The following is a 21,314-nucleotide window of genomic DNA, read 5'->3' as shown; positions in this document are numbered from 1 at the left end:
AAATTGTTTAATTTGAAAAACGTTTATTCACGACTCATTTATTGTCTCATTCGAAGACGCTTCATCCGGCGAGCAAGCGTCACAAATGTTCTCCATTATCGCCTCACATCCCTCCACGTAGCTCGTAAACTCGGCCAGTTTCTGTTGCCTCTGCGCCAGCGCAACCCGGCACTGCTCCAATCCTTCCTCCATCAACTGCTGCTTGTTTTGGGCCAGTTTCTCGATGGCCTTCTTGTTGCTCTCCAGCTGTTGCTTTAACTTTTCTGCCTCCTGATCGAGTTGCTTTTCCCGATCCTGCCAGTTCTCCTGCTCGTGGGCACGCATGGCCAGGTCGGTGAGTTGACGGGTGATGGCGTCCCGTTGCTGCTGGAGCCGTTGCAGGCGTGCCGTTTGGCCGCCGATCTTTGCCTCCAGCGGCTGCAAGGTGAGCTGAATGTCGGACAGCCGCTGCTCGAGGCGACACTTTTCCTGGCACAGTTTGGCGTACCGCTCGTGGTATTGTTTGAAGATCTCGTTCATTTGTAGCTCGAGTTCAAGCAAGCTTTTCTCCAAAGCCGGATAGTTTTCCGTCGTTAAACTGAGTTCGATCGGTGTGAAGAGAATGTCCGGCTGGAGGGCATTGGAAAGGTTGCACAGTTTCGTGTTGAGCTCGGAGATAAAATTGATCTTTTGCTTGATAAGCCGGGACAGAGTGATCTGATGGTCGGACGATGCCTCCTCAAGGCTCGCGATGGCGTTCCGTTTCGCTGCAACAATATTCTTATCGCGCGTTATGAGGTTTCTCATCTCGTCCCGTTCGGCCACAGTCATTTCCTGCCGGGCCAGCTCTTCCTTAAGCACACGGATAGATTTTTCGTAGTCATAGTACTGATCCTGCCGTTTGTAGTGCTCCTGTTCCTGTCGTTCGAGCTCTTTGGCGAGTTGCTTGGTTTCGGTGGCCAGTTGTTTCACTTCGCGCTGCTTTTCTAGAACTTCCCGCTGCACGCCGTCAAAGCTCTGCTCGCGCGTTTGACCCTCCGGACGATTGGCGTTGACCGATTCCAGCTGCTGCTGCAGTTGTGCCGTCCGTTCGTGGACCTGCTTTTGATTGAGACCGTTCGTTTTGCACGCCACCAGTCGGTCGACCATGGTGTCGACCTGTTCGCCAAATTCTTCCTCCTTTTTCAGATTCCACAGGTGAAAGATTTCCATCGCGGATTGGTAGAAAAAATGGGTGTAATCTTGCGATGGGAACTCGGACGCGTGCAAATAATTCGGTGCCCATTCTGACCCGCTGACGGGCGGGGGTGCGAGGTCGATCAACCACGAGAGCATCGTGATCACTTGGTGTATCGAATGCGGTGCGCTGGGAGTTTTCAGCATCGATTTGTTCACCGTAAACGGACACTGCAGCTCGGTGATCACTTTCAGGATGTCTTCTATAAAGTTCGATCCGATTTTGTACCGACTGCCGCCGATTTGACGGAACAGATGGGCCACGATGATGAGAAACTGCTTCATGGACATCGCTTTCAGGCTGCGCCGGTCAATGAAATCCTTCGGTAGATCGGGCACGTTCGCTTGTGCCAGGTAGTCGAATATTTTCTGCGCGTCCACCGTACTCCGTTCACGTTCCACCGTCGAGGGGATGGTCATCTGAAGGGCATTTTCCGCATTCCCAGCAAATCCGACGCTTCGCAATGGCGTTCGGAGGCGCGGTGTTACGCTACTGCTCCGTGGGTTGAGCGATTTTTTTGTCGCCGTAGATGGGACGCCCAGCGTCATTCCACTGAGCCCCTTTTCCATCGATCGCGAGCGTCCATTTTCACCAAACTGACCGAGCCCTGGTTTTGTGGATTTACGTAAGGGTTGCGCGATTCTGCTTACACGGCTGCGGGTGACACCAAGCGAAATGTTTAGTGACCAAACCAACGTTCTTGAAACGGTGAACTTACTTTTGTGGCTTTTTCACTGAGGACGGTGGAACGGGGATTTCAAATTCTTGCGTTCGGCGCGGCAAAGTTATCCGTTTGTTTGATGACATGCTGGTAATGTTTCTTTTTGAACTAACAAATTTATCAAAGCGAAAATTTGTTGTTCCCACAAGGCGTTGAATGGCGCCTAAAATTGTTTAATTTTCTGTTTGACGGTTGATTGTTTTGTTTTCTAAATTTTAAACTTACTAGCTGTCAAATACCAGTTTCCCATCAGCTAGCAGCAAAAGATAAATTTAACTGGGATAGACATTTAATAAAAAATTAAAACACAATTTTTTATGTAGAACAATCATTTAGGTCCACTTTTTTAATGTTATGAATCTTCTCATGAACCATTCCAAATAGCAATACCATTTTTCTAATGATTATTCCCAAACAAATCAAAATGTGTCAAATGGGACTCAATCCTTTCGAATCCGTCTAGGGAGCGAATCGTCGAGTCTTCCCAATCCCCATGCTGCCAACACTAATGCACGAATGCCTTGTCAAACTCATAAAAATATCGCGGTTTAGCGGATCGGTACCCGTACAAATTAGCGTCTGGAACGAGGATTGAAATCGAAAGGACGATCCTAACTTTAGTGTTATTACTGTGAGTTCAGTTACTTGCGACCATGATGCAGAAAAAACCGCAACATTTTGCGCATGATCCTATGATAATACCGCGCGTTAAGCAGGTAAGCATACGGGAGGCCGTACAACAAGCGCTTCGCTTGCGCCTTGCAGTAGGCGGAGGTTATGTAGAAAAGCGCGAGAGCAATGGGTAGCCATGACTCGTCGTACCCTATCGATTTGTATCGATTTTTATCTTTACAGTATTTGGAAGAGAATGTACACCAAACGTATGTGGACGTTGGTGTGATGGCACGCGAGCTCCAGCAACGCTACCGGGAGTACTACCGTCGTAAAGCCGGTGTTTTCCGTACGTTGGTGGAACAAGCGTACCGCACGGTGCTCCATAGCTACGGGCTGGACAGTAATCCGTCGTCGGACAACGACGACGAAGCGTTGTCGGATGTGGAAGTGATGGATGAAACGATGGCCAACAGCCGGGCCCAGATGAACGATACGCTCACGAATCTGTACATGAACAATCGCAACCGTCCACCGGCGTCGCAGGTGATGGGCGCGGTTGCGGACCAGTCGACGGCCGGTGGCGGAGGCGGCGGCGGTGGCGGCCAGGTAGCGATCGACATCAGTAGCGACGAGGAGGACGGCGGGCAGCAGGCGCCGGATGGTTCCCGTTCGGGAGGTGAAAAATCAAACTTTGTTCAAAGTATGGAGTGGCCCTAGGAAGGGGCCTCTTTGTCAGTTCATATTTACAAACATTTTTGTTAACACTTTCTTTCCCCTCCTCTGTAGCATTCGTCACATCCAACAAGCATGTAACGGTAACGAAGGTTACACGCACCAATAACACACGGGATGATGAATCGAGCAACGGTAGTGCGTCCGGCCCGGAAGGTAGTGGTGACAAGGACCCACCGGTACCGAAACGTCGACGAGTGGAAGAAACGGGGCTAACGATGGCACAACATTTGCGGAACACACTGAAGGTCAACAAGGACAACAACTCCACCGCCGATTCCGCGGCGAGTCGCCCGAACAAACCAAACAAGTCGGGAACAAACCAGAACGGTACCGGAGCAGGACAGCAGCGTATGGCGAAAAAGTACCGCAAGGAAATTGTCCCGCGTGTAGTGACCACCACGTTCGAAGACATTGGAGGGATGGATCGTATTCTGAAGGATCTGTGCGAGTTGCTGTTGCACGTGAAGCACCCGGAAATCTATCGCCACATTGGGTTGCCACCGCCGAGAGGATTTTTGCTCCACGGCCCACCGGGTTCGGGCAAAACGTTGCTTGCACAGGCCATCGCTGGGGTAAGGGGGACACATTTTTGCCCTCTTGTTTGGGTAATTGACTATACGGTTCTTTTCTCTCGTTTGTAGCAATTAAAAATTGAAATGATTGAAATCCCGGCCACGGAACTGATCGGTGGTATTTCGGGCGAGTCGGAAGAAAGGATACGGGAGGTGTTCGAGCAGGCGGCTGCGAACGCACCGTGCGTACTGTTCATCGACGAAATTGATGCCATCTCATCCAACCGCATCAACGCGCAGAAGGACATGGAACGGCGCATCGTTGCCCAGCTGCTAAGCAGCCTGGACAATCTTGGTAAGATTGAAGGTGGCGAAGGGGTGATTGTGATCGGCGCTACCAATCGGGCCGACTCCCTTGATCCGGCCCTCCGGCGTGTCGGTCGGTTCGATCAGGAAATATCGCTCGGTATACCGGATCGGACGGCGCGCTTGCAGATACTGAAGATCATCTGCCGGAAGCTGAAAATTGCCGACTCGATCGATTATGGCGAGCTGGCCAAGCTGACACCGGGCTACGTGGGTGCGGATCTGCTCGCGTTGGCCACCAGAGCGGCCAACACCGCCATCAAACGGTAAGCGTTTGGATGACTTCGTGTAGAGCTCTTCGTAATATTTCTTTCTTTTCTTTGGTTCAGTCTTTTTACGCAAAAGAAGCAGAAGCTACTGGAAGCGAATGAACTACAAGACGACACCTCGGACGATGTAGTGGCCATAGATGATGAGGTCGACGAAGTGGTAAACCTTGACGATGACAAAGATGAAGAAATTGCAACGGAAAATGAGACGGAACAGTTGAACGGCGAGAAGGATTCACCCGTTAAAGCTGCTGAAATGGACACCGAGCCGCCGGCGACCGTCAATCAACCGGAGGAAAGTAATAAAAAGGTAACTGACCAAGACGTCTCTACAGCACCGGTCAGTGAACCGGTTTCCAGCACCGACGAGCAGAAGGAAACAACCAACACAAACACCGAGGAAGTGAAGGAAAAGGCCGTACCAACATCGACCGAGGAAGTAGCACCTTCCGCTGGAGGAGAGGCAGAAAAAATGGATGTTGATGGGCAACCAACGAGCAAGGACGAACCGGTGAAGTCGGTGAAGGAACCTGTTGAAGCAGATACAAAGAAGGATGCCGAGGTGGATAAACCTGAAAACAAATCCACCAATGGTCCAATGGCGGAGGAAGAAAAGCAGACAAAGGAGAGTGAAAAGGAAACGACAGAGACGCAGGTGACAAACACAGTGAGCGAGGAAAAGGGGGAGGAAGCTGCAATGGAAGTGGACAACCCGCAGCTGACATCGGTGGTACCTCCGAAGGAACCCGTCGTATCTACGAAGGAACCCGTCGTACCTACGAAGGATCTCATCGTAAAGGAGGAAACCACACTCGAGCAGATGATGGAGATGTTGTTGAACCAACAGAACGCCCTACCGACGGACGAGCTGGAAGGTTTGTGCATCGAGCGGGAAGATTTCATGGAATCGCTCCGAACCGTGCAGCCATCGGCGAAGCGGGAAGGATTCATCACCGTACCGGACGTGACCTGGAACGATATCGGTTCGCTGGGCGATATCCGGGAGGAGCTGAAGCTGGCCATTCTCGCGCCGGTCAAGTTCCCCCAGCGGCTGAAGATGCTCGGCCTGAACGCACCGTCCGGGGTGTTACTCTGCGGTCCACCGGGTTGCGGTAAAACGTTGCTTGCCAAAGCGGTCGCTAACGAGGCGGGCATAAATTTCATCTCCGTTAAAGGCCCCGAGCTGTTGAACATGGTAGGTAGTGGTGGCGGAGTTGGAGGAATTAACGCGAAAGATTAATTGTTGACGTATTATTTTCACAGTACGTCGGAGAATCGGAACGCGCCGTAAGACAGTGTTTCCAGCGAGCGCGCAATTCCGCCCCGTGCGTTATCTTCTTCGACGAGTTCGACTCCCTCTGCCCGAAGCGGTCCGATACGGCCGAGGGAAGCGCCGGTACGCGTGTCGTCAACCAGCTGCTCACCGAGATGGACGGTATCGAGGAGCGTAAGGGGGTGTTTCTTATGGCCGCAACCAACCGGCCGGACATTGTCGACCCGGCCGTACTGCGCCCCGGGCGATTGGATAAGATTCTCTACGTCGGGCTCCCCGCTTTGACCGATCGGGTCGACATACTGCGAGCGCTGACGAAAAACCGAACCCAACCACCGCTGGCCGCGGACGTGGAGTTCGAGAAGGTGGCCGAGCTTACCGAGGGCTACACCGGAGCCGATCTGGCCGGGCTCGTGCGGCAAGCGTCGCTACAAACGCTCAAAGATTCGATCGTTGCGTGCGGTCAGGAGGAAACGACGACGGACGACGGTGGTGAGCAGGCGGAAATGTCCCTCACCGTCACCCTGGCACACTTTCTCGAGGCGATACGAAACATTAAACCATCTGTCGGTACTGAGGTGAGTGAGAACCTTACGGCCCAAGCCTTTGAATCGTCTGTTTTACTTACTCACCCCGCGTTTTTTTGCTTTGTTTTCACAGGACAAAAAACATTACGAAAAACTACGCCTCAAGTACGGAACCAGCGCCACGTGTTAGAGCTCGATCGTGGGATTTATTTCTAAGAGGCGGAAAATTACAATTTTTCGTACACTATTTTCTGTTTCGTTTTTCTTCTTTCGTTTGATGATGATTGATGGTAGCTATCCGACACTTTGACCATTGAAGATAGAGTAAGAAAGGGCCGGAGGAGAATTAATCGGTTTAACTGAAACGCGTTCCACTAGCTGTACTCTACTGCAAACGATGTTATACTAACAGATGGATAACACTTTGGATTATTGGATTTTCATTCACACTCTCACACTGACATACCCTTGCGCCGGAATTCATGATTTCTGTTTGTCCCTTTCGTCGAAGTCGCTATGGAATGGAATTTATAAAGCACGAATACACAGGTTACTTTCCCGCACGGTCTTTTCCCAGTGGGCTCGTACTATCTATTGGGCGTTTAGGCTGTTGGTATGTAAGAAGAATAGTGACTGGCCACCCGGTTTTTTCCAACCAGCAATCATGCGTAAAATGGAATAAAATGGACAAATATTTTTAGAAATTTAATTGAGCTTACTCTTTCATTTGCGTTCGTGGGGGTGTTTTTTTTTGCTCAGCGTAGGTGTAACGTTCCACTGCCCCGGAGGACGGTGCGGAAACTGCCGGCGAGACAGTTTACCATCGCCCCGATACCGATCCAGCTTTCCTCGCAGATCCGCTCGATGTTCGCCTCGGGTGGATGGAAACCCTTCGAGGCAACCTCCATCACGAGCGCGACCGGTACCTTCTCGATGTCGTGTGCGTAATCGATGCTGGAACCACCGATCGGGCGGTTCAGCACGGTGGACGCACTGCCACACCGGTACCGTACGCCGGTCGCTTTCTTCATCGCCTCGGCGCCCGCTTCCGCAACCGTCTGCTGCATCTGCCAGTTCCGTGGGAGGGTTCTGGAGAGGGGGAGGAGGAGTTAGAAGTTTCTTTTTCCGGTGACAATCATCCGGGAGGAAAACGGTGTTCCATACCTGGTGTACGCCCGGGGATAGAGGATCGCTTTGGCGTAGGAATGCAGTGAGAGGTAGAACTTGCACGAAGGTCGAAGCTTACGGAACAGATCGCGCACATTTTTCGTCTCACGTTCGGAAAATGGCCGCTCCCCACGATACAGTAGCGAGCAGAACCGGGTCGATCCGATCGTCCAGGCCACGTTAAAGTTCCGATTGCAGTCCACCCCAACGCAACTACGCTGGCTTTTGTGCCCAAGCGGACGGCGTGTTTTGCGCCACATTTTATTCTAGAACGAGATTCACCATAAAAAGTTCAAGTAGCGTGAAGAAAACAAATCATCACCGTAAATGACCTACATGCTCCCGGCTGTACTCGTATCCGTCCGGGTTTAGCAGGGGTAAGATAATCCACTCGAAGCTCCGGAAGCTCTTCGCACTGATCGCATCCTTCTCGAGTAGCTGCTGTACGATGAAGAGCGCCACCGAAACCGTTATCCACTCGCGGGCGTGTATCCCGGCGTCGATCAGGATGCACCACCGGTTGGCCGGCGGACGCTTCTGCTGCACATCGGAGCAGATACGGACGGTCAGTATTTCGCGCCCTTCGTACGATTCGGCACGGGAAAATATTTCCATTTTGCTGGAGAACCGCGTTAGCAAATCGTCCAGGTAGCGCTTGATGTCCGCGTGACTTTGGTAGGTCTGGAAGAGTTTCGCCGAATCAACTGCCATCTTTGGAATCAGGTGAGATTTAGTCACGGAAGAGATTTGTAACTAATGTGTGTGCCCTCAATTTAGCGGTTGATCAGTTGCCTATGGTAACGCTATCCCAGATGACTTTTTAACTTAAACTTTCACATATCCCACTCATATCGTTGGGGACTAAACTCTTCATTTAACTTCCGGGGGTACCACAACAGCCCTTGGTAAATTACTCCAATTTGTATGGTTCCGTAACATAGACATCTATGTAGGTCACGGGTAGCCAAGGATTGCTTTGCTTTTTCATTTAACTTTACTTAATCGTTTCTCAACTAAACGGGGTATCGAAAACTTTGACACAGTTTCACGAAAAACACGATCTACATTTCTGGAGGCGTCCTCTTCGTTTTGAAAATAAACAAGCACTAACTCATGCTCCAACCTCCCGAAGGCACCAGACGTGGTATTTGGGTGCCTTACTAGAAACGAAATTCGGCCACGATTACTATACTATCTGTGTTCCTTTGCAGGACGAAACGAACCACCACCACCACCAAAAAGGGTCCAAATGTGGTTGGCGTAATATACCCTCTCCGCTTCTGTCCCCCTCCGGGGCCCGAACTTCACGGTGGAAGGGTTACAATCGCTTTCTTCAAGCGAACGACGTCGCGAGTTCCGTGACGCAAGAGCAAAGGAGTCGACGCGCCGTTACAGGGCCGGAAGGATTGTCAAGGAAGATAGTAAGTAAATAGCCGGCGGCGTTGGAATGAGACGTTGGAATGTTGTTTCCAGCGGCACCCCCAATGCGGAGGTCGTAACCCGAGCTCGGCGGGAGCGTTAGTTATCAATGAAAATGGAAAAGCAAAACAAGAGAAAAAAAGGGTACAACGAAAGTGTTCGTAAAACACGACATTCCACGACTTCCGAGCGAGAACGCCCGTGTTGGGTTCGATGTAAGTGGCGGAGGAAGGGAGTTGGTTACCGACGGGTTATGACATTTGGAATTTGGTGACGTACTTCCAGGTGTAGTCCTCCGTGCGCGAGGATCTATTCTGACGACACGAGCGCCAAATTGGCGTTGAAGGTGGGCCGTCCCCTTTCCAAACCTTTGACTCGCAATCGATTCCATCGATTCGTTGGTGGCGAGCCGAAAGTAGAGGCGGAACGAACTCGGTATGGGTTTAGAAAAGTTTTGGGCTATAAAACTGCATGTCACGAAAGTTTTGAAATGGGAAGGATCATTAAGATTAACCTTTGTAAGGCAATTAAATGGTTGCCATTGATTCAACAACCTGCTTCTAGGACCACATGCAATCTGTCTGGAGTTCCCACTCTCGCTTGGACTCTTGTTTGAGTCAAGATTTGCCCCATATTTTATAGATTACACGTGAACATGGTTTGCATTATTTCATTGGCCCACCTTTATTTAGTAGAACAAGTTTTTAAAGTAACCAACTAAGCTAGTTCCAACTATGCCTACAAGTATTAAAACCCTATGCGTTGAGATGGCTTTGCTAGGAATAGTTTTTGGCGACCTCCAGCGCCATCGCTCGGATGCCAACGAAGGACTCCTTCACTATTTCTTCGATTCGCGACGGTGGTGGGTTGAATCCGGCCGATCCTCCACCAGGCAGTTCCATCGTGATCGAGATTGGTACCTCGGCGACCGCGAATGCCCAATCGTCGCTGCCTCCGGCGGCCGCGTACAACACATTGGTCGAGCTGCCCACGGTGTACCTTGTGCCGGTCTCTTGACGGATTGCCGATGCACCGGCCTGTGCCACCTCGTCGATCTTTTCCCAGCTCTCCGGCAGATCGGACGTCCATCCCCACGGGTAGAGTAGGTACTCGCCGTACGAATGCAGTGTCAGGTAGAACTTACAGCGTCCCTTCAGCCGCAACAGTTCGTCCCGGATGGCGCGTGTTTCCGGCTCGGAGAACGAGTGCTCCCCGTGGTACGTATCGGCACACGGCATATTGGAGGCACCCACTTCGGCCCAGTGGAAATCGAAGTTGCGGTTCCCGTCGATACCGTAGCAGCTAGATCCGGCCTGCCGGCGGGTCTTGCGCCACAGACGCTGCTGCTCGTGACTGTACTCGTACCCGTCCGGGTTGACGATGGGCACGATGGTCCACGATAGTCCCTCGAGCAGATCCGCATGCTGTGCCGCATTCTCCACCAGCTCGCTGATCAAGTACATGGCCGTCGCTGGGGCTGCCCACTCGCGGGCATGAATTCCTGCGTCAACAAACACGACCGGCTGGGAGGCGTTCGGACGTGCCCGGAAGGTGGGCGAGCGAATGGTTACGGCAGGGATGTCCCGGCCCTCGGACGACTTGCCGATCGACGAAACGGTCACAAGGTTCGAGTGACGCACGGCGAGTTTGTGCAGGTAGTCGACCATTTCCTGGTAACGGAGGTACTTCGTCAGGATTGGGCTCTTGCGTGGCACGGACCGCACCGAGGCAAACACGAAGTCATCCGTAGTCCTGTCGGAACATAGATATGTAGGGTAACGAAGACATTGTGGAACCTATGGTCATGATTCCAGCATACCTTGAGTAATCGGCGATAATCTCTCTATGGGGAATTCGTTCTGCTGCCAAAAGGGTTTGGAACGTGTGGACCTGCTCCGGCGGTACCAGGACGTGTGCCTCCGAGCCGGGCACACGATCAAGCTTCCAGAAGTCAAGATCCTCGACGGCTTGCTGCAGCTGTCGCAGGAAGTCCATCTGGTGCTGGTCATTCTGTCGCACGGAGAACAGTTTGTAGCTGGAAGGAGTTGGATCATAACATGTCTAAATAAACTAAAGTATCACTTTCATCACCATTACAGGTTATCGCCATCTCCTGATCACCAGTAGTGATCGGCACACGTCACGTTATCAGCAAAAATAAAACATTGAACTTGAACGAAAGGTGAGTGACTTGGGAAACGAAAACAAGGGCTTGACTAACACCGATGGCTTCAATGGCAGTCGAAGGAACAAAGCCAATCGATCCCGGCGGACCGATGTTAATTATTCACAGGTCCACAATTGGAGCCACTTACCCAGTGTAAGATTTCTTTCCACTTTCGGTGGCCACGGCTCCACTAAATACGACAACCAGTACCGCCAGCAGTAGACCGGCCTGGTGGATAAATGCTCGCTTCGGGAACGACATCTTCGATCACTGTCTACGCGGATTGACCACCGGGTGAACACTGGTTGAACCGACGGCTCCGAGCGTTCATTTTATAATGAAGGTAAGTATCGATCGGAATCATAGGTTTGCCGATGGTATTTGTAAGCGATAAGCGATTCGCAATGCAATGGTGCATGCACTTGACGCTGGCACGGTTGCGGATTAGGTGAAGTACCCCGCGTGAATACCGAACTATTTGCACAAAGCCTTCCCGAACGTGCCACCCGCGATCGGGGAGGGGACGGGTCTGTACCTCGAGTGGCTCTTGAGTCCCTGGTCATTCCGTGCGATTTAGAGCAGCCGACTGGAGTAATACCAGAAAACCCTTAGGCCAGTTCGACGTATCCGTTGGGTACTTTTCCTTTTCGAGTGCCTATAACTGTGTGCTAGTGAAAAATAGCTTCTGTGGCAGTGGTGATGTTATTTTTAATTTTGCTTATCTCTTTTTAGCTTCACCTGGTCGGATCGTTTACGCGCACGTTTTTTTCAAATACTTTTTTCTTCCCCTCATTTAAGTAGCTGCAGGATGCATAATATTGTCCTATCAACTGATAACTCACCCCTTTCTAAGGGTGGCGGATGTGTATGGGGGGTTTTTTTTTAATAAAAGTGAACAGCCAGCCTGGGGCTTACATTAGCGCTTCACATTCTTGAAGCAGCTGATTCCTGAAGCTATCTTTCGAGACTGTTTGTTTGAAAACTTTAAACCAGTTTTCAACGAGAAGTGTTCGATACTTATGTTGTGAATAGTGGCGCAATCGGCGGATGATTATTAAACAATAAACTTTTGCTTGAAAAACATTGGAACTGAATGCCTTCGGACGATGCCCGAATGCTTTGGAGTAGTCAGTCATGGTCATTTTCCAAACGTAATTTTTCAAAAAAATTTCCGACTTGTGTGTTTTTTGAACTCTTCTGTACCACGTTACAAAAGTCCAGCTATTCGCATACAAAATGCTTGACAGAGACCGGATTTTCTGGAAACATTAAGTCATGGAGTTAAGGCCAAAATCGAAAATGATCCGTTTCCGAAAATGATTTTTGATCCTAAAGTCGAGCGTTATGGCGCAATTATGAGACGATTAACAACCAAAAGACTTCCCAATGTAATTTTTAAATTAAAAACTGTTTTCCATAGATAAGAAATACAATATGCATTTGTTTGTACTTTTTTTTTGCTAATGACTTTTTTTTCTCAGAATATGAACAAGGTGTCCAATGTCTTTGGATTGTTTCCGAGAAACTTATCACACAAAATCTCATCGTCCCAACCGGACAACCGGCGCAGGTACAATTTGCAATTATGTGTAGAGCATCTGCATCCTGTTCTCCAGTGGCAGCTTACAAAACAGCTTCTGCGCATAGTAATCTAGGTGTGAGGCCGTATCGCAATGTATCGCTTATCATAATTGCCAGGCGCCATACTATCTGTAGGGAAGGTGACTGCAGACTACCGTACACCTAGAGCGTTGGTATTGGCGTGAAAGGCAATTTTACTTTGATCGATAAACAGTTTGCCATCAGCAACCGATAACATGACATGATAAAGAAACGTTATCAACCAATACGATTAATGAATCCAAGAGCGTACCGTTGCGAGAAGCGATTGAAACGATTAAGTCTTTCAATTTCAGTAATGTTACTTAAGTATTTGGAATAAGCGTCACAAATTCGGTTGGTATACAGAAGATTAAAAGAACTTGAACCATTCACCCGTTAGCCATAAATACTATTTATAGCCATAAATACTATTTATAGCCATAAATACTATATAAAACTCATTCGCAAAATGTCATAGAATTCGAGACTCCTTCCTCTTTGGCGTCCAAATATTGCGTCTCATTTGATCGCTTGTCTTACTGAACGATCTACGCAAGCGTTCGGCCATATCTAATCGTAGGGATATACAACCTCGCTGTAGTATTACGGCATGAAACAAAGGTTGGCTGTACACGCAATCTTGGACTGTGTCTTATGGGTTTTTTGGGCCATTTATCCTACGTCAGAGTGACTTGTGTTGTGGTCAGCTGGGAGGGGATTATCAGGATATGGCTCCCGCAATGGTATAAATTGAGCGATTTTAGCCGCGCTGGCACCATCATTGTGCGTGGTGTGAAGTGATACGGTTTGTGAAGCAATGAAGTTCTGTGCCGTGTTTGCGCTGGTGGCCCTCGCGCTGCTCAGCCAGGGTGGTGCCACCGAGCGGGTGTCCTATCGGAAGTGAGTTGGAATGACATCTTCCAAAATTAAATACGAAGTAAAGCTAACCCTATGTGAGGGGATTATTTGTGTCGTTACAGCTATAAGGTGTACAGCATCCAGGTGGATAGTGTCGAAAAGCATAACATTCTGAAGCGCTGGGAGGATCGGAAGGGGGTGGACTTTTGGGATCGCGCTGGCTACCGTGTGATGATTCACCCGACTCTGCAGGACGCGTTCGAGCGGTTCCTGAGCGCGAACAGATTCACCTACGAGCGCATTATCGAGGATGTTGAGGCGTGAGTTAAAGCGTTATCGACTAATTCAATCGGAGTTGATCATTGCTTGTTATCGATCGCACCAACAGCACCATTGAAGCTGAACGGCAGTACGATCAGGAGTACCGTCGGCGTAAGGATGCCACTGGACGTGCCACGGTCGATTTCGAGCACTTCTGGACGAACGCGGAAGTGAATGACTACTTGGATGAGCTGGCACGCACCTATCCGAGCCTGGTGAGCGTGGAGACGATTGGATCAACCCATCTGGGCAATCCCATCAAGTCTATCAGCATTTCGACTAACGGAGGTGTGGCTGGATCGAAGCCGGTTGTGTTCATCGATGGCGGCCTCCACGCACGGTAAGGGCAGACTTCATAGGACCGTACGTTGGTTGTTTCGATAGATAACCATTTTGATTGATTACAGTGAATGGGCTGGTGTGATGTCGGTCCTCTACCTGATCCACGAGCTGGTCGAGCACTCGAGCGATTATGCCGATTTGCTGAACAAGGATTGGGTGATCGTGCCCGTGGCGAACCCTGATGGGTACGGTTTCTCCCACACCGACAACCGCATGTGGCGTAAGAACCGCTTCCCTGCGACGATCCTCTGCACTGGTATCGACCTAAATCGTAACTGGGCCTATCAATTTGTTGCATCTACTAATGTAGGTTTCAATTGTTAAGGTTAGTGACCTTATCGTGCATCGCTGACTATTGTCGTCTGCTTCATTCAATTTGCAGGCGTGTTCGGACTCGTACACCGGTACGGCGGCGTTCTCAGAATTGGAAACGCAAGCCCTTGCCCACTCCATGCGCCGGTATGGATCGAACATCGCCTTGTACCTGGCAGTGCACACGTACGGTGACATGATCCTGTACCCGTACGGTTACGCCTGGCCGTTCGTGCCAGTGACAAACCAGGCCGCACACATTGCCCTCGGAGAGCAAGCCCGCGATGCGGTGACCGCTGTCGGTGGTCCCCGGTATGTCGTTGGCAATAGTGCCGAGATTCTGTACACGGCCAACGGTTGCAGCGATGACTATGCCGCGGCCGTCGTCGGCGCCCAGTTCGCTTACACACTCGAGCTGACCGGAGGTGGCAGCCAAGGTTTCGATCTGCCCGCTTCGCAGATTTTGGCCGTCGCCACGCAGACCTTCGAGATCTTCCGTACCATGGCCAATAATGTTTAGTGTAGTATTTGCAAAGAAATACAGAAGCTGCCAAATAAAATAACGTAACATTTTACATGTATGGTTTTGCCTTTTGAATATTTGTAGAACGTTCTTCCGAGTTCCATATTAGTTCCCTACCTTGGAGTCAAGAATGAACACGGTCGTGCACCGTGAACACTTGCAGTTTTATCAGTATCACAGCCAGCCTATCAAATTAGACTGTAGTTCCTGATATTATCGAAATTTCAATTACAGAAATTTGACCGCATGTAAAATGTGTTGCATGAAAATGTTTCCGCACGTCTACCGGCCCTCTTATCTGTGGTGTGTGCGACCCAATTTATACGACTGCATTCGCAACGGACCCGAGACAGTCGACACAGGACTCCGAAACGATGAAGTTACTCGCAGCGGCGCTGCTGCTACTAGCCGTCAGCCTCGGCTGCCAGGCGCAAGTCAAAACCTTCCAAAAGTAAGGCATAGGTGGGCCTTCCGTAGTGGTGGTTAGGTTTGTGTGTGTTGAAAGTATATATAGATTTATTTTTTCGCTTCTTTTCCCTTCTGTCGTATGTAAAGCTACAAGCTGTACAAGCTGATCGTAAACGATGACGAACAGGCGGAGGAGCTGCACAGCTGGTACGATACGGGTTCGCTGGACTTCTGGAGCTACGCCAGCCTCAACCACACTTTGACGGTAATGATCAATCCGGGCCTGAAACGGCGCTTCGAGCGCATGCTCGACGACCAGGAGATCGAGTTCGAGCTGGTGGAGGACAACGTCCAGTCGCTGCTTGACCACGAGCAGGAGCAACGCAAGCTGGCGCGCAACGTCACCAGCAAGCGTATCGTACAGAAGATGGACCCGATCGACTTTGATCACTTTTGGACTCTGGACGAGATCTACGAATACATCGATAACCTGGCGAAGGCGTTCCCGAAGACGGTGAACGTGATGGAGATCGGTCGTACCAGCGAGAACCGTGCGATCAAGGCGATCTCCATCTCGAGCAAGGGAGTGATCGATCAGACCCGGCCGGTGGTGTTGATCGACGCCGGTATCCATGCGCGTGAGTGGGCTGCTCACATGTCCGCGATATATCTGATCCACCAGCTGGCCGAGAAGGCAGAGAACAACTCGGAGCTGCTCGAAAACACCGACTGGATCATCGTGCCCGTGGCGAACCCGGATGGTTATGTGTATAGCCACGAGCAGGTGAGTACTATGTTCTGGAAAAAGATGTCATCGGGTATCACGTTATGTATCATTTTATTGAATCATTTTATTTACTACCTTGGCAGAATCGTCTTTGGCGTAAGAACCGTTATACCGACAACGAACTGTGCCCTGGTGTTGATCTAAACCGCAACTTCCCATTCCGTTGGGGATACACTTCAAACGTAAGTTCAGTCTATTGTTGTTCAATGTAGAGACACAGTGTTCCCAAAGTTCATTAATCATTAAGTAATTTAAAAATAGCTAAGAATTTAAGTCCTTGTTTTACACTATACACTATCGGATCGAGTGTTCTAAAATTCTCCATCTATATGTTCGCTCCCTTGCAGTCTTGTACTGACGGCTTCTCTGGCAACGCGCCAGCCTCGGAGAAGGAAACGCGCGCTCTGATGCTGCTGATGGCCCAGTACTCGCGCGCCATCAAGATGTACCTGTCGCTGCACGCCTGCGGTGACTACATCCTCTATCCGTACGGGTACGACTACCAGCTGGCACCGAACGCCGGTGCCCTGCACGATCTCGGTCTGAAGGCTGCCCGTGCCGTCCAGAAGTTGAATGGTACGGAATACGCGGTGGGCAATGCGGCCGACCTGCTCTATCCGGCCAACGGCAGCGATGACTTCATCTACGGTAGCTACGGTGTCGAGTTCGCGTACACGCTCGAGCTGTCCTGTGGTGCGCGCGGATATGGCTTCATCATCGAGATCGAGCAGATCTCCAAGATTGCCGGTGAGGCGTTCGAGATGGTCCGGGTGTTCGGAGAGTTCGCCGGTACGCAGACCGTGTCCAAGCGTCCCCGTGTGAAGGTCCAGGCGGAGAAGAAACCCGTCAAGGTGGTGGAGCCGGTGAAGGAACCCGTCAAGGTGGAGGAGCCGGAGAAGGAACCCGCCAAGGTGGAGGAGCCGGAGAAGGAACCCGTCAAGGTGGAGGAGCCGGAGAAGGAACCGGTGAAGAAGGAGGAAATCGATGCCTAAACTGTGTATGTTGGACGTTTGAAACGCGAAATCGGTGTTGAATTTTAAGAATGTAATAAACAAAAAAAAACAGAACCCCCCCTTATGCTCGTATACAGACTCGTGCTCGTGCAATATTAATAGTATCAATAAAATAAAAGAACCCCTCACAAACATCCACTCGATTCCCGATAACACCCGTTTTGGCGATAAATAAACTAATTCATTCTGTCCGCCCTATCGAGATTGGGTCAATATTGGTTCGGAGACGCTCAATCGATTCGAAAAGAAGAAGCAGCAGCTGCAGGGACACGGGAAGGCGGGTCGAAGATAATGATTCCGACGAGATAAGCTTGCGATTCAGCACGAACTTCGCATGGCATGGATCGGCGAGAGGCGATTTGACCGGTTCGGTTCCGCCAGTTGACGTTCGGCAGCGGATGAGCAAGGAAGGATGAAGTCACTGGTCGCGCTGATTGGTTGCCAGTTGCTGCTGTTGGCCTTGGCCAGAGCCGGTTCTTACCACGAGTGCGTACCGGGTGTTGGATAAGTTGTGTCAACGTTTGGAAGAGCAGTGGGATTTTTGTTGTTTGTTCTGGATCTACTTAAACAATGATGTTTTATTGCCACTTGAAAGGTTTGAGGTGTACAATGTACGGCCGGAAACGTCGGAGCAGCTGACGGAGCTGCTGAAATGGCGCACCATAGCCGATGTGGATTTCTGGGACGTTCCCAAGCTGAACCGGAACGCACGGGTTATGGTGGCCCGACCGGAGCGTAAAACCGTCGAAGAGTTTCTCGAACGCCACGACATCGAGTACGATCTGGTGGTGGAGGACGTCCAGGAGTAAGTATCACGTGATCCCACGCCTCGGGTTCGGGAATGATCTCTTACGTCCTCTCCGATGTTACCAGAATGCTGAACAAGGAACACCGTCGTAATGAGGAACACAACCGGCGTGTCAAACGTGACTCAAACTCCCGCTCGACGGTAAATTTCGAGCACTTTTGGACGCTGGACGAAATCTACGACTATCTGGACGAGCTGGCTCTTGCCTATGGATCGCTGGTCCGTGTATCGCAGGTTGGCGAGACGCATGAAGGTCGCCCCATTAAGGCCATCACTATCTCGACGCGTGGCGAGATCGATCAGACCCGTCCGATTGTTTTCATTGATGGAGGTATTCATGCACGGTAGGTAGTAACGTTAAGCCTCAGGCTATCTGCATTCCAGACGACCGTCGTTTATCATGCTTCTCGATCGTTCGCCTTTCAGAGAGTGGGCCGGAGTGATGTCGGTGATGTACATGATTCACGAGTTCGTTGAACACTCGGAAGAGTATGGGGCTCAGCTGGAGAATGCTGACTACGTCATCATACCGGTCGCAAACCCCGACGGGTACGTGTACACGCACGTCGAGAACCGTCTGTGGCGCAAGAACCGCGTGCAGAGCAACGTGCTCTGCTACGGCGTGGACCTGAACCGCAACTTCCCGTTCCAGTGGGATCGAACGACCAGCGAGTGTACGAACAACTTCGCCGGCAAGGAGGCGTCGTCGGAGAACGAAACGAAAACCATTATCGCGCTGATGGATCGCTATAAGGCGGCCATTAAGGTGTACCTGGCGGTCCACACGTACGGTGAACTGATCCTGTGGCCGTGGGGTTACGACTTCCTACACGCACCGAACGAAGCGGACCTCCAGCGGCTTGGCGAGCAGGCCCGGGATGCACTGGTGGCGGCCGGTGGTCCAACGTACGAGGTTGGCAACTCAGCGGACATTCTCTACACGGCCACCGGTGCGACCGATGACTACGCGTACAACCTCGGCGTGCCGTTCGCGTACACGCTCGAGCTGACCGGTGGAGGATCGCAAGGATTCGATCTGCCTGCGTCCGAGTTGCCCCGCGTAACGGCACAGACGTTCGAGTTGTTCAAGGTGTTCGGGCAGCACGCCGGCACACTGTCTCTATCGTAGGCACACGATCGCTGATACGGAATCGCCAGCTCAGTGTCCCGGCTTGAATGAGCATTTCCCTAGTGTAGAGCAATAAAACATTATCGTTTCAACGTAAGCGATAACGCTTCTTGGAAATGCAAAAGCTTTCTTATCATCGAGGTGTAGCTAATTATTCGTTGATCGGCTCGTTGCAACTTTTTGTTTACGTACGTAATCCATTGAATCGTTTTCGCCTTTTCTTTTATGTTTGTCACAAAACAGTTTATAAGAAATTAATAAGGATTTTAATGGAAATGGAATCTTCGCAGGTGATTTTCAAAGCATTAAAATTATATTTTGAAATAAATCCATCGTATAAAAGGCGCACGCATTCCCTTTATTTATTTGCCGTTACGGCATAAAACCAGAAAAATCAAAGTATGTGTATTATGTTCATTCTTTTTTTTACCCATTGCTATTACAATGTGTTTAATGAGCGTTGCGTGTTTATCAAGCACATTGAATGAATATTTTCCGCTAATATAATTAACGTTTGTTTGCGATCTAAAACAAAATAAACAGTTTGTAAATGATTGGTAGAAATCGATTTGCTCTATCGATCATTATTATTTGCATGTTTTTTTCACTTCACGCCAAACATATTGCGTGCTGCCTTATCAGTGATCAGGTTTTACTTGTTTTGCGATGAAGAAGTATGGTTTTTATTGCAACCTGCCCGTTACGCATTCAGAAATGGCCGTTGCCCTTTTTTTCCTCTCGGCCGCTGTTGAGTCACACTGCTCGAGGCGTTAAACGATTGCTAATGACATTTTAATAGGTAGGGGTGTAAAATTTGTTGTTGTTTACACTTAATTTCGCCTTTCACCCACAGCCGAAAGGACCCTTTTGGTGTTCCGAAATGGTGGTGTGTCGTGAATTTTTGCATTCTTTCAACCACTCCGCGAAACGCTTTCTTTCGCTACTTACCACGTCCGGGCACCGTATTCCGTCACAACGATGGCCGGTGTGATAACGTTTCGTTTAACCGTTGCGACCACGTTCGTGTCGCTTATCGCGTGGCCAGCCGTTTCCTTCGATGATGTAAAGAAAACGGCGCCCACACCGCCGAATGGGAGTCCTGCTAAAAACGAAGGCATAAATTTCAACACCTCCCAACACAAGGGACCATTCGCTCCCCTCACCGACGTGGAAAAGCGTGTTCAGCGCATCGCATTAGTTGCTATTGTTATGCATTTAAATGCGAATATTATTGGGATATTGCATACATCCAGGCGGCTTCGCTCCAAATGGCCTCCAATCGGTTTGAACAAACGGTAAGGAAGGAAAAAAAAGCAACGGACTAAACGGGATCAGCAACAGAATCTCGGGTCCGCCCTTTTTCCGCTCTGGTGGCACATAAATCATAAACATTATCGAAGGCTGTCCACCCGGTCCGCCCATGTTCATTCCGCTCCATGCCATAAACAATTGGCCGTTTGCGTTGACAACAAATAACGGAAGCTCCAACGAGACCGGGGTGGGCCTTGCTGGGGATGCTAAACCAGGGATGAGATTTTTACACCCCCACCCGATTCCTTCCTGGAGTCTCACTTCTTCCACCCGTGCGCCTCATTGGCACTTTATTCATTGTGGATAAAGTTTAGCGTCGAACGAGGATAAGAAGCTCAGCTCGCGTTTTCCCAGTCTGTGTCTTCGTTTTTTTGTTTGTTAAGTCTTCTTGCCCCAACCGGGGCGGTACAATGCAAATATAAATTTTTATTATCACGTAATTGTTTTCTATCACGGTGTGGGCCATATTTCCATCCAGCCAGCCAGCCACAGCATCGACAGCGTCCTGGCCCAGCAATGGTACAAATGAACGCTGGTGGCTCGGGGAGGGAAACCAGTGGAAAACTTTTCCTACCGTCGAAACAAAACTTCCATAGTGGGTCGGAAGGCTTTTCCTCGTTGCCTTTTTTCCTTAGATGAACTGCTGCTGCTGCTGCTGATGGCCTTTTGTGTTTATGCTCCACCGGTCGGCATTTTCAGTCTTGTCATTGTCATTTGAAAAGGCGAAAGTCGAAGACAGCGGAAGAATAAATAAAACTAAAATTGCAAATGAGAGTGCAGATAGATAGAGTAAAAAAAACACGTAAAAAGCTGGTAGACTAGTTGGAAAAGTCTACCCTCAGTGCTCGGGCCATTTTCCTTCCCGAGGCCATTGGACGTTTCAATGCCGATCCTAGCTGAGGTTTTAGGAAAT

At 50.1% G+C, this 21,314-nt stretch overlaps 6 protein-coding genes across 7 annotated transcripts; 3 read left to right on the top strand and 3 right to left on the bottom strand.

Annotated features, from left to right (window-relative positions):
- Positions 1–5: 5 nt before the first annotated feature.
- On the bottom strand, positions 6–2,101 carry LOC131261874 (uncharacterized). The gene is made up of 2 exons (XM_058263723.1): positions 1,935–2,101; positions 6–1,870 (listed from the first exon to the last, which is right to left on the bottom strand). The coding sequence occupies exons 1-2, from the start codon at positions 2,021–2,023 to the stop codon at positions 28–30; spliced, it is 1,932 nt and encodes a 643-aa protein (XP_058119706.1). The 5' UTR covers positions 2,024–2,101; the 3' UTR covers positions 6–27.
- Positions 2,102–2,486: 385 nt separating this feature from the next.
- On the top strand, positions 2,487–6,481 carry LOC131263326 (nuclear valosin-containing protein-like). 2 transcript variants are annotated; one of them, XM_058265509.1, is made up of 7 exons: positions 2,487–2,653; positions 2,793–3,228; positions 3,339–3,859; positions 3,929–4,431; positions 4,495–5,629; positions 5,698–6,285; positions 6,368–6,481. In XM_058265509.1, the coding sequence occupies exons 1-7, from the start codon at positions 2,591–2,593 to the stop codon at positions 6,422–6,424; spliced, it is 3,303 nt and encodes a 1,100-aa protein (XP_058121492.1). In that variant the 5' UTR covers positions 2,487–2,590; the 3' UTR covers positions 6,425–6,481. The 2 variants fall into 2 exon arrangements, with proteins under 2 accessions (XP_058121492.1, XP_058121491.1); XM_058265508.1 differs by having other exon boundaries at positions 2,793–3,252.
- Positions 6,482–6,989: 508 nt separating this feature from the next.
- Positions 6,990–8,112, bottom strand: LOC131263767 (carboxypeptidase B1-like). Its single transcript, XM_058266023.1, has 3 exons — positions 7,738–8,112; positions 7,399–7,667; positions 6,990–7,323 (listed from the first exon to the last, which is right to left on the bottom strand). The coding sequence occupies exons 1-3, from the start codon at positions 8,110–8,112 to the stop codon at positions 6,990–6,992; spliced, it is 978 nt and encodes a 325-aa protein (XP_058122006.1).
- A 1,385-nt stretch (positions 8,113–9,497) lies between these two features.
- Positions 9,498–11,248, bottom strand: LOC131263520 (carboxypeptidase B1-like). The gene is made up of 3 exons (XM_058265728.1): positions 11,136–11,248; positions 10,640–10,855; positions 9,498–10,572 (listed from the first exon to the last, which is right to left on the bottom strand). The coding sequence occupies exons 1-3, from the start codon at positions 11,246–11,248 to the stop codon at positions 9,597–9,599; spliced, it is 1,305 nt and encodes a 434-aa protein (XP_058121711.1). The 3' UTR covers positions 9,498–9,596.
- A 2,158-nt stretch (positions 11,249–13,406) lies between these two features.
- LOC131263286 (carboxypeptidase B-like) lies at positions 13,407–14,942 on the top strand. The gene is made up of 5 exons (XM_058265461.1): positions 13,407–13,489; positions 13,570–13,767; positions 13,836–14,108; positions 14,176–14,416; positions 14,493–14,942. The coding sequence occupies exons 1-5, from the start codon at positions 13,407–13,409 to the stop codon at positions 14,940–14,942; spliced, it is 1,245 nt and encodes a 414-aa protein (XP_058121444.1).
- Positions 14,943–15,319: 377 nt separating this feature from the next.
- On the top strand, positions 15,320–19,225 carry LOC131265125 (uncharacterized). The gene is made up of 8 exons (XM_058267386.1): positions 15,320–15,396; positions 15,501–16,137; positions 16,224–16,322; positions 16,488–17,105; positions 17,557–17,639; positions 17,749–17,958; positions 18,027–18,305; positions 18,388–19,225. The coding sequence occupies exons 1-8, from the start codon at positions 15,320–15,322 to the stop codon at positions 19,088–19,090; spliced, it is 2,706 nt and encodes a 901-aa protein (XP_058123369.1). The 3' UTR covers positions 19,091–19,225.
- Positions 19,226–21,314: the final 2,089 nt, after the last annotated feature.

Source organism: Anopheles coustani, chromosome 2 (genome assembly GCF_943734705.1).
Source record: "Anopheles coustani chromosome 2, idAnoCousDA_361_x.2, whole genome shotgun sequence".
NCBI classification, from domain to species: Eukaryota; Metazoa; Arthropoda; class Insecta; order Diptera; family Culicidae; genus Anopheles; species Anopheles coustani.
Note: the sequence above shows the minus strand (reverse complement) of the source record. Positions and strands in the feature narration are given on the sequence as shown.